This window comes from Raphanus sativus, chromosome 7 (assembly GCF_000801105.2).
Source record: "Raphanus sativus cultivar WK10039 chromosome 7, ASM80110v3, whole genome shotgun sequence".
NCBI classification, from domain to species: Eukaryota; Viridiplantae; Streptophyta; class Magnoliopsida; order Brassicales; family Brassicaceae; genus Raphanus; species Raphanus sativus.
The window spans coordinates 10098118-10110880 of NC_079517.1; the positions used below are offsets into that span (position 1 = coordinate 10098118).

At 32.4% G+C, this 12763-nt stretch overlaps 1 protein-coding gene, 1 long non-coding RNA gene and 1 pseudogene across 3 annotated transcripts; 1 reads left to right on the plus strand and 2 right to left on the minus strand.

Annotated features, from left to right (window-relative positions):
- The first annotated feature begins 412 nt into the window (after positions 1–412).
- Positions 413–1666, plus strand: LOC108815340 (putative F-box protein At5g15660; annotated as a pseudogene).
- A 5890-nt stretch (positions 1667–7556) lies between these two features.
- On the minus strand, positions 7557–8751 carry LOC108814417 (REF/SRPP-like protein At1g67360). Of its 2 annotated transcripts, XM_018586988.2 has the most exons (3): positions 8597–8751; positions 8279–8518; positions 7557–8194 (listed from the first exon to the last, which is right to left on the minus strand). In XM_018586988.2, exons 2-3 carry the CDS (start codon positions 8516–8518, stop codon positions 7736–7738), a joined length of 699 nt encoding a protein of 232 aa, XP_018442490.1. In that variant the 5' UTR covers positions 8597–8751; the 3' UTR covers positions 7557–7735. The 2 variants fall into 2 exon arrangements, with proteins under 2 accessions (XP_018442490.1, XP_056846174.1); XM_056990194.1 differs by having other exon boundaries at positions 8279–8670.
- Positions 8752–10120: 1369 nt separating this feature from the next.
- Positions 10121–11286, minus strand: LOC108814418 (uncharacterized). Its single transcript, XR_001943644.2, has 2 exons — positions 10846–11286; positions 10121–10662 (listed from the first exon to the last, which is right to left on the minus strand). It is a non-coding gene; the product is annotated as an uncharacterized LOC108814418 (long non-coding RNA).
- Between the last annotated feature and the right edge of the window lie 1477 nt (positions 11287–12763).

Sequence of the window (12763 nt, forward strand, 5' to 3'; positions counted from 1 at the left end):
TTTATATAAATCATAACTAAAAAAAAATTAATTATTTTAAAATTAATATTTAAAAACCTAAAATAACGTCGACTGTCCTAAACTGCTAAACTAATCTACGATTAACAAAAGAAACTTTTACAATCACCATTTTTAAGTTATTCCATCAAATATGTAAAATATTTATCAAGTATAAATGGGTTGAACAAATAGATTTATGATTTTTATTATGAACTAACAAATTTTTATCAATAAAATATAATTTTGCTCTTACGAATCATGGATCAAAATCTAATTTAAATATAAAACAAAGTATTTTTAATTTGATTTTATCCAAATGAAAGTGGGAAGCCCATTAAGCATACTACTACGGCCTTGCTGCGTCTCTATTAAAACGATATCAACGGGGAAAAATATGTAGAGAGGGAGAAGAACTAGGGCTTACCACCATGATCCGAAGAAGTCTCCCTCTTTGCAACAAGAAGAGGACCTGTGTTATTCCTTTGGATCTGCAGATCGAGATTCTTAGCTGGTTGCCTTCAAAATCCGTAACTGGGCGCCTAAGTTGCAGATTCTTCTCTTCTTCTTCGCTATCGTCGTCATCACCATCGATATCAACCACTTTTCTATCCAGAATAACATTTCCTCTCCGTAGGGCCTGGTGCCCTAGTTATTACGTCAATGGTCTGATCAACATGGGTGAGATCATTTGTAACCCTTGCACCGGAAAGACCATATCTTTACCAATACTTTGTACTGATTATTGCCTGGTGCCCTAGTTATTACGTCAATGGTCTGATCAACATGGGTGAGATCATAGGTGCCCTAGTTATTGACTCGATTGTGGAATTCCTCACAGCCCTTGGTGTAACGGCTGTCTGTGTATTGATGGATTTGTGTACTACATTGCGTTGACGGACACAGGAAAGATGTGTCTGATGAGATTCGATTTGAACTCTGAGAAGTTTAACATCTATGCTAGAGTATCTGAGGAAATGAAAGCTTTGTTTTTCCGTGGCAACAGTCCTAGTACTTTGATAAACTACCATGGAAAAGTAGCCATAGCCATTCAACCTTCTCGCTCAGTGCCTTCAATTGATTTGTTCGTTTTCGAAGCAGGAAAACAGGATTACAAAGAGAAGTCTTTCTATAATCTTCCCCAGCTTCATTTACGTATGAAATGTGTTATTAATCATATGGGTGACATTATTTTTGCACCTTACTGTTCCAGAAGTGAGTTTAGTGTTATCCACCATGATGTCAAGGGAGCTAGTTTTACGAAGATGAAGCTTGAAGTTGATGTAAACCAAGATTGGTTTCATGAATCAAGCTGTTTCGTGGGTTACGTGGAGAGTCTCATGCTGATTAAAGCTAGGTAAAGTTATTATTTCCTTTTTTTTTGTTTTGGGATGTTGCCACTAAAGCTCATGTGTCTCTTATCCCAAAATGTTGTTTTCTTTTGTTTTTGCTTTAACTTTGGGGTTTTCTTTTGGTTGCATTCACTATTTCCTCTTTTCAAATTTATGTCTACTTAAACTATTTCTAATCCCAGATGCGGGTTTTCTATATTATTATATCACGACCTGTGCTATGAACACAACTTTTGAATCCGATTGTCTACAACTAGTTGATGTACTTTAAGATGAAGACTTTTGGCCAAAACTATAGAATTTCTCCCTACGTTCTCAGTTACTTATTGCTCAATATTTTTTTGTATCATGTTCCTTAAATGTCTGAACCGATAGTCTTTCAAAAAGTACCAAAACTCGCGGTATTACTTTCTCTCATGGAAACTCTAGGTTCTAAACTGGATGGTTAGACCATCATTTACATTATAACTTTTGATGTAAAAAGAAAGAAGAACACAGGCTTCACAACCATGATCCAATATAATACTCTGCATATTTTACCTGAATGAAAACTTGTCATGTGAGTGGTTTGGCAGAATAATTAGATGAATCCCAATTCCCATACGACCAAAAGGCCCCTCATCTCACAAATGCACTAGTTTCAACAATGAACTTCAAATTGGATGAAGAACCAATTACACACACTAAAATAACCACTTGATGAAGAATACTAATCTCAAATCAAACTGCACCCAGTGGTACATCTCTGCAGCTTGTGTGTATATTTTATCTGAGATCCAGTAAGATCCTTATTGATGAACCCTAGTATACAAAATATATGAAATAACTTAATTAAGGGTGAAATATAAAATGTACAAATTTTTAGTATGTGAAAAATCTTAAACTATAATTTTAAAAAGTAGAGAACCTTTTATTGATTTTAAACCAGAAACCAAGATATCTGAACCGAACCAAATGGAAGTGGGAAGCCCATTTATCGTACTGATGCTGCTTTGCTGCGTCTCTATTAAAACAACTACGAGGTTTTCCTGCCAATGCGCAGAAATAAAAATGTAAAATATAATATTAATTTATTTTAAAAGAAAATTTTAGTTTATATTGGGACACTATAATTTTTGTTTTTATTTAATTGGTTGAAAAAAATAAAACCACAAATGTATTTTTGTAGGTTTGTTCCTTTTGATTTGGTTAAAAAATTTACTTTGATTTTATTTTAATATTAATAGAGTTATTGTCAAATTTTTTTAGTAAATATTACATTTTATAAAAGTAAAATTTTAATTTATATTATTAATTATTTATTTTAAATATGTCTCTTATCATATAGTTTTAAATATGTCTATATATCGACATATAAACAATTTAATAATATCATACTCATGTACAATACAAATAAATAAATAATTTTAAATATAATAATTTTATTTTATTTTTAAATTATTTAAATTTTAATATTATTATTTTTATATTTTAACTTCATCGGTTTGAAAAAAATATAACCATACATGTATTATTTGTACTAATGTGATATAGAATTTACTTAATGGTGATATATAGTTTAACTTAGGGTTTTTTTAATTGAGTGTGTTTTTGGAATATAGTATCCAACTTAGTGTATTTCAAATAAATTTTAATAAATTATTTGATTACTGTTGCTTCAGTTTTTTTTTTAATTATTGATGCACACTTACAACTAATTTTGATTATATATATATATATAAGTTGATGTAAAAATATATTTGTAGTTATATTTAGTTTATTTTTATTAATGTGATATATATATGTATATATATATATATCAATTTAATGGTGATATCGATCTCCCTCAATCTCAACTCCACAAACATTTGGCTGCGCTCAGATTGCCAAGGGCTTGTCCAAGCCATCGAATCGGACCGGAGACCGGTGGAACTCTACGGAATATTATCGGACATCGGGACTCTTCAACTATCGTTCTCTTCTCTTCTTTTCTTTTTCATTCCTCGAGAGCGTAACGGGCCTGCAGATGCTCTTGCAAAAGCATGCCTTTGTAACAAACTCAATAGTTTGGTCTTGGGCCCAATCTAGATTTAACTTTTTAATCAAATGGTTGTTCAAAAAAAAAAAAAACTACTGATATATTTAAACATTAAGAAAATATTGCCAAAAATATAGATTTTTATAAGGACAATTGAACATGTCGTAATTAGGTATACACCATGTTATCATCGTTATGTTATCATTTTTAAAAGTCATGTCTTAAATATTATTTGTGAAGTGATTTGCATATATATCATCACCACATCCAATTTAAACAAAAAGATTATATGCTTTTGAAAAATGTGTTATGGCACTAAGGAGTGTTAAAATGAGTTATAGCTCATGAGCTGGCTCATCTCAACTCAAATTTTCATGAGCATGAATTCTATTTCGTCGGCTCATTTAGTGAATGAGCTTAATGATTGAATTTAAATTAGATCACAAATTGTATAAACGATATTTAATGAACATGACCTAACTCATGAACTTGATTGTTTTTATACTATATAAATATTGATGACTTCTATTTTTCTTATGTAAAACATATAGTTTCTATATTAGTCATATTTATCTTTTAAAATTAAAATCTAAAACCAAAAAGTTTTAAATATATATAAAATGAAAAAAGAATATTGATATCAATTTTCATATCATATATCTTTAGAATTAAAATATAAAATAAAATATTCCTAAGACTCCTATACATAATATATATAATTACGATTTGAATAGATGAAAAGTTTGAAGATGAATCATCTCAACACTATTATATGGAATAGACTTTTGGATCACTGATTTAGCTTTTATTTAATATATTATTAGGTGTTGGCTTTATTCGCTATTTAATATCAAAGTTTTAGATTTTTAATATTTAAAATTGAAATTATATTATAAAATAAATTATTCTATATTATATTTTATAATTTTTATTTTTTTATATTTGATCGGGAGTTAATTTATTTAACTAATAATCTGGATGATCTGAATCCGAATTTACATATTGAAACTCATTTAATAAATGACCCAAGTTGAGATAGCTCATGAAAAACCTAAATTCACTATGAGCTAAGATGAATTGAGCGACTTATTTCATTTTGACACTAATTGTGAATGTATAATTTTTCTTATAAAATTTATATGTTTGTAAGTTGTTAAAATATGATAATGACTATTAACTCCTATGTGATCATTAATATGTAAATTTTTTATACAAGTATTTATTTGAAAAAATTACCTTCCAAGACACATTATGTCTTTTGAATATCATGCTTAAACACTTTCCACTTGTGCAACATATTGTCTGTTAGAAAGTCCTCTATACCCTCTTTTTAGACTACACCACACTTTATTAACTATAGGTGAAGTAATCATGGTTAGACTTTTTAAATTTTTTTTGCTTTGTGTCGGACAAACCTATAGACTCTTTGATTTCTTTCTTTTTTTCCAATACAGTTACAATTCCAACTCCACTCTTCTTCTTTCCCCCATTCGAATAGAATCCTTATTTCATCCATCTTCAAAGCTCCGTGTGTTTCCAAGTTCCAAATTGACGAAGTCTAATGGCGAAGAAGAAACCCAAGTCTTCTCAGGCGCCGTCAAAGAAGAAAGCCCTTCCTCCTCCGCATTCCGAGCTTCAGCCGTCCTCTTCAGATTAGTTCCAAGCAACTTTTTTGTTGATTTCTTCAATAAAGCTTCTTTCTTTGGTTTCTCCCAATCGTTTCCCCTGCGATTTATGTTTTCAATTCTAGGGTTTTTTCCCGCAATTTTTAGGGGTTTTCCCTTCGCGTATGTGTTTGTTTAATACTCAGCCGTCGCGATTTGTATTGCAGGGTTTTTTGTTCCCAATTCATTAGGGGTTTTTTTGCTTCTCTTTTCTGGTTTCGTTTATTTCGATTTGTGTTTATGGGTCCTAAGTAGACTACCCACTGTTTCTGTTGTTGTTTCTGGATTTGGAACTGATCGTGCTTTTACCTTTTTCTTTTGTTGTTTCTGGATTTGGAACTGATCATTTTAGGGTTTTTGAATAACATTTTTCTATGTTTTTAATTTTTTTTTGTGGTTTTGTTTCTGTTGATTTTGTTTATGGATTTGGTTTTGATGTCGCTGTGGATTACTAACAAATTTGTTTCTTTTTTTTGGTTTTGATTCTGTGTGATTTTGTGTTTTTATCTTCCTTTTTTTTCTTTTGATTTGGCTTTAAGACCTTGGACCTGACTCACGGTTATTTGTTTTCCTACTCACAGTTTCAGGTGCCTTGCAGCCTGATCCGCGTCTCCCGGTGAGGCTGTTTGCCTGATTTGTTTGTTTTGAACACTGCTGTTGCTGGGAAATGGCTTGATGCTGTTCTCAAGGACAATGTTCCTGAAGTTCTTCCTAAGATCTTCTGGTGGATTCATGAGATGAGAGGTCATTATTTCAAGGCGGATTTAGTTAAGCATCTTCCTTCTGTTTTGTCTTTTGTTTTGGTTTGAGTAGTTGTCTCTAGACCTTTGTTTTCTCTTTCAAGTAATGAAAACGCTTTCGTATGCAAATTTTATTCTACATGTGTCGTCCACGTTCACAGATTTGGTTCATGTCCACGTCCATTTAGTTTTTTGTTAATGTTGATATATATTTATATTTATATATATCATATATATATAAATTACTGTAATAATTATATTTATTTTATAACTCTTAAATTTTGAAATAAAATCAGTTGAAAACATTAGGTGGTATAAAAATAATAAAATAAATAAACAATCATTTGAAAAATAGATATCATCCACTCACACCAACACTAAAATAGGATCTTAGTTAATTTAGTTAATATGAAACCAAATTTCTCAAATCAACACTAAGCCATGAACGATTTTTTGCATACATTTACTGTGTCTATGTCAATATTTTCTTCTATATCTATGTCCATATTTTATTTGTTCACGAACACTTAATCCACAATAATTTTCTTCTATATCTATGTCTATATTTCATTACTTGTTTACTCACTCGTGTCTATATGTATCTCATCCACATCTTTCACTTGTATATAAGATTTTTTTCACTTTTTGTAACTATTCTTGTCCACATTTTCTACTCATGTTTTTTATCTGTATATGAACAAATTTTTCTGTCCATGTTTTTATGTACATACATTTTTTATAACATTTTTCTGTTCACATTTTTTATGTCCATACATTTTTATATAATCTTGTTAATTTTTTTAAAAATATATATAAAAGTGGATCTTGAAATGTAGAGAAAAGAAAATTACAAATTGTTGTAACAATTATTTTTGTTTTATGTATTTTAAATTATAAAAAAATAAAAGTTAAATCATTAGATATAATGAAAAGAACAATGTAGAAGAGGATAAAGCGCTGAAAATACAATTGGTTTTCATAAAGCGTGGAAACTGATTGGCTGTGTTTGGTCCCACAAAAGTGACATTTTTTTTCAATAATAAAACTAACTCACTTCTTCAAATCGTTAACCAAAGGAGAATGGTAGATGAGTATAATCACTTAGAGGGGAAAAAGAAGAAAGTGTCATTCAAGTGGGATGTGTGAGTTAAAAAAGAGAAAAAAGTGTCTCTTTGAATATTTTGACGCAAACAAATATTATTGCATATATATTTCGTCGGGAACTTTTGACGCAAACAAATATTATTGCATAAATATTTCCAATTCGAAGGTGAGACACAAGAAAGCGAAGGAGCACATATATGAGATGCACCAGAGGTTTAAGAAGACTTGAGCAGATGTGGGCTTTGCCTATTCGTCCTTATGGTTTCTGGACTTTTGAGCGCACAACGCTCAGCGATTCGTTGGGATCCTCAGATCAGTAAGGTGTCTTCTCTACTGCATAATCCATAGGTGCATTTTTGTCTCTGTCGTTTAGAACGAATTGGTTGGAGGAATGGTCCGAACTGTGAAGAACTATCAGTCTTTGCACTTTGATGAAATTATTTATGTAAGCTATCATGCTTTTTGGTGGTAAATGTATTATGCTCCAGTAGTGTATCCATCATTCATCCGCAAAGTGGCGTATATTGTTCATGGCATGTGTGCACTTCGAAACAGCAGTGCTTGTTTATATTCCTTTCGTTAAGCATTACTAGCTGCTGTTAGCAAAAGGTACTTAGTTTTGAACCACTTGTTTTGTCTGTTGCAGGACGAAGATGTGCTATGTAATGCTGCCTGAGTGGAAGATAGAAACAAACGCATCACATTGTCACACACACCAAGAAATGGAACACTTGCTAAAAAACTACCAGGACCAAGTTCTGTGAACAAAAAGGAAAACAAGAGAGGGCCTAATAAGATCATTTACACAAGTAACCAAAACCCAACCAAAAAACAAACAGCTTTAAATCACAGAAGCGTTTTTCAATCAGTATCCGAATCAGACGACGATTTATTTCCATCAGCAGCAGCAGCAGCAGCATCTCCTTTCCTCTGCGCTGCACCTTCCTCCTTTTCATAAGCCTTGACAATGTCATCAACAGGAACTAAAGGGAAATAACCAACCACAGGGTAACCCATCTGGGTCATGTCCGTCACCAAATCGTTGTAAATACCAGACACGTGCGCAGCCACGGGCAGAGCTTTGTTCCCCACTGCATGAATCGGTTTATATCGGTTGAGTTTAGCCCAGACTTTAACAGAGCTGTTCACAAGGAAACACTTGTACTCGGATGCAGCATAGTTAAAAGCAGCTCTGGGACCACCGGTACGAGCCTCTTTCACAAAGGACTGAGCCTTCTGGATCAACACATTAGCTTGTTTTGCTACTTTCTTAGCCATCGTTGGAGCATGCTTATCAAACTTGTCCGAAACTTCACCGACCTAGAAAGCAAACAAAAAGTAAGAAAATTAGGTCACCATCAGATCTAATAATCAAATCATGAGATCAAAGAACATGTTGTTTACCTTGTGATCTAGAAAGAGGAGGAGAGTATCTGGAACATCCTTGAGTTTGTTGCAGACAGGGGTGACGACGGTGGTGACGGCTCCTTCCACCTTCCCCACCGCCGGTTTAAGAGGACCGGAGTTTCGTTTCGCGTAGCCGTAGAGGCTCGAGAGGCTAACGAGAACATGTATCGCCGCGACTCTCACGAACCCTAGGTGTTTCAGACCTATCTCCTTGCTATTTTTCTTCTCCGTCTCCATCTAGGTCAAAGAGACTTATGACGATCTGAGTTTCTACCAACAATAGAAAGAAGAAGAAACTAACGAGTGATCTTTTACCTGATCGTTTCTACCAACAAGTCTTTTAATAATATCTCTTTGCTTCGGAGTTATCGCCTGTCTTCGCTAAACAGAAAGTATCTTCACAACACGTTGGGGAATGAGAGGACTGGTTAAAAGAAGGGAGAATTGGAAAAAAGAGACACTTTGAACTTTTGTTTGTCCATTTAGGATTTTTCATACTTTTGGCAATTTTTGACATGTTTTGCCCTTCATTCATGGAAAAAATATTAAACATAACTTTAAAAATGTAAAAAAATATGAAAATGATAGGAAACATAGGTATGATAATTTATATGTTTAAATTTATTTTTTTTTAAAATGGAGAATCATATTTTATTTTCTCTTCTAACCAAAATAGAATACACATTCTATTAGTCTACTTAATCCAGAAAACGGATACTAAGTTTAATACATAGATATATCTAGGGTATATATCGTAAACTAAGGTTTCTTCTACCTTATATCTGAGCTAGAATTAGTTACGTCACAATCTAACAATATGTCTTCAGTGTACCAGCATATATATAACGACATATAACCTGAACTCTATGATGTACCTTACTTAGATGTTGTGTCATAGACTCTTCTGCCTTTTACCTTATGTGACGCCTAAGGAAGAATAGGCGTTGCATGTGTTGTATTGTGTTATTGGTTAGGTATATTGCGTATTTTAGTCAAATACGAAAAATATGGAAACTTCCATTTTCGGTTATAGATATTTACTAAATTTTATATCAAATCTTCTTTAAATCTCTCACGTTTTTTCTCTGCCACAATCTTTGAATTAATTAAAATTCGAACAACATTAAAAAAGGATACTCTGTGGTTTTGAACCCACAACCTATGACAATTTTACAAGGGCTTTAACCAATATGACACAAAGACTTTTGTTATTTTTATCCAGAATTTAAATATAGTTATTCACTAAAATATGTTTGGGTTATCTTGTGCTCCTTCTCCATCATCCAAATTGCTACCTATGATCAGATACGTTTGATGTTAGTGGTTTAGTTTGCTACAGTAAATAATGTAAAGGGCCAGTGATGGTTTCAAGAACAATGGGAGGTTTCACTATAAACATCATTGACACCCCTGGCCTTGTGGAAGCTGGTTACGTCAATCACCAAGCCCTCGAGTTAATCAAAGGGTCAGTCACTAGTATTCTTTTTAATTCCCTCATATGTATAAATAATGTAATGGATGATAGACGTATGAGCTCATTAGATTCCGCTCTGTTTTGGGCAGATACACTAGGACTTGCATCAATAAACTGACATTTGCTACTAAAGAAAGTCCCTTTACTTTGTGTCCATTCTAACGTTTTGATAATGGTTTTCACTTATATTTTTTAACTGATATGTGGGTTTGATTGTAGGGAGCATGACACACTAGTCCAAGTCCAAAAAACCAGAGGAGAGAGATATGTCATGTTACAAAGAGGGATTAATGGACAACCTCTTGAACAAGAAAATTATTATCAGAAGACTTAAGCCCATACCAGCATTTAAAGCAACATAATCATTACTGAGACACACATGATATAACAGTGCACCATAAACTAAAACTTGTCAGGATTGTAATACAAAAACCAAACCCAACGTCATGTTCAGTAACATCTGCACAATACAGATGTATCATATAGTTCCTTTCAAGATATACATGGCAGAAGATCAACGAACAAAGAGTAAAACGAAAGTTTATAGAACAAGAAACAAAGCCCTAATCTCTTACCCATGGAAGAGGGATCAAAGTTGGAACATACACGTAGCCACAAATGAAGGCGCAATACAGTTCACGCATATAGCTTTGTTCTGTCTCCCCTTTACTCTTCACCCCATATTCATCAATCTCATACAGAGTACAGCAAGAACAAACCTTATCACCTTCTCCTTCAACTCCCACACCAGCCGATACACTCTTAGGCTTCACAAAAAAGTATACAGGATTAGCCTATAATACTTATCATCACAGATCCGTAACGCCGGAAGATCAGGACCGGACAACAGCAAGTCTAAGATTTCAAGTCCCGTATTTTCCCCTCTCCAAAAACCTTAATCAATATTCTACAAATACAAATCAAAAACATTAACATGCAAAGAGTTAATCGTGGTGTAAAAGATGATTAATCAATCCGAGAAACAAATATATTTTAAGAAACATGACAAATCGGGTTAAGAAAATATAGGTTAAATGGAAGAACACTTCGATTTCAATTTAGATGAGAATCAATAGAAGTAATCGAATACCTTGTGTGAAGATTTGTGAGATTTCGTCGAAATTGATGGAAGAAGACTTTGATTTCGAAAAGATGAACAACACTTGGACTTCATTGTATCTTCAGTAAGATCATAGAGAAAGATGAACAAAAACGAGATTAGAGATTATGGGCAGATGAAACACAGAAGAACAAGAATTTTCTCTGCTGAAACCTAAATCACCATGGAAAAGCATTCTACGGTGGAGAAGACAAGAAGGGTATCGACTACCCCTCTTTCCTTTTGTCTATTTTTTTTGTTTTTTAACTTTTTACTATTTTAACATTTTAAATCAATTACGAAAATTACAAATTATAATTATAAATCAACTTAATAGAAAAATTAAGGGTAATATGGTATTTAAAGAAAATCAAAATCCTATTTTCCTAAAACATCTTCTAAAAATCCTAAAACGACAAATCCAAGATGAGAATGTCTCTTATTTCTAATTTTCTCTTAAAAAAAGAAACCAAGGGGGTGGACTCGTCCACGTGATCTGGTAATGTGGGGCCTCCCAAGAAAAAAGAAAAAGAATCGTTTTCTCCAAGCTGGGGTCGTGTGTGGATGTTTCTAGTATTTATAGCCGGCTCAGATTGTTCTAGGGGATTCCGGCAACGACACCTGTCCGCTTCCAGATCTCATAGTAAGCTTTAAGTTTTTTTTTTGATTAGTCGTTATCTAAGCATTTATTATAATATATCTAATCATTAATATATTTGATCCAAATTTTAGATTATTCTGCTGTTTAATTATATTCTTCGTAATTCCATGATAATCTATCTATCTATATTTGAGCATTAGAGAAACAATGACAGAAAATTGACAAAAGGATTTACACTAGTGTAACTAATCTCTCACAATAAACATAATTACATTCCAGTCTTTAAGGCCAACATTATCGCAAGGTCCTTAAAAGGGACCACAAATCGCAGGGACTGAAGGAGACCAAAGAGGAGAAGTTATTAAATAAGGGATGTTTTTATTTCATTTTTGCTGCGTTCTTTAAATAAAAAACAGAAAACAAAAAAAAAGTTTCTTAAAAACACTAAATGTCCCTACCATAATGATGTCCTAACGCAATACATTCTCTGACTCTCTAAAAGACATAAGATAAGATAGCAATACTAAGCATGAAAAATAGTATACATAGGGGTGAACTGAATGAAAAATGGGAGAAGAAACGATAAAACAAATGTGACCTTTAATGCAACAAGTCTCATACCAAAAGGTACATACATAATAATATAGTTATGCATGAAAATGGTCAGAAGTGTAAACAAGCATGAAATTGGTATATGTGGGAGATATAAGGATACTTTAAAGGGAAAACAAGCATGAAAATGGTATGTGGGAGATAAACCGTAGCAAAATGGGAAAAGAAACAATAAAGCAAGTGACCGCGTCTGATACAGATTATGGAGTTAATATCTTAGCCAGTGGTGTGACCTTTAATGAAATACTAGATCATGACCCGCTCGACCGAGCGGGAGTCAATTTTTTTTTATCTTTGTTTTTACTAAATGTTATACATGATCGCAATGTGTATTAATATAAATTTTTTATAAATAACAATGTGTACTAATGTGTTTAGATAAGCAATGTGTTTAATTACTAAATTTGATTTTTAAATTTTATGATAACGTAAAGTAGATTTTTTCTATATTATTTAAAATATATAGTGCTATGTATTTTGTATTTTCAACATTTATCATACAAAACTTACATTGGGGTATTATTTATATGAAAATATGTGTAACATAATATATTTATATATTATATAAACATATGTACACCCGCACATGTTTTATTTTTAAAATGTATTCTATATTGTTTAGTTTTATGTAGTATCGAGTTTGTATAATTCAATTTTGTGTTTAAAGAACAATATCAAAACTGTCTTTCGTATGTA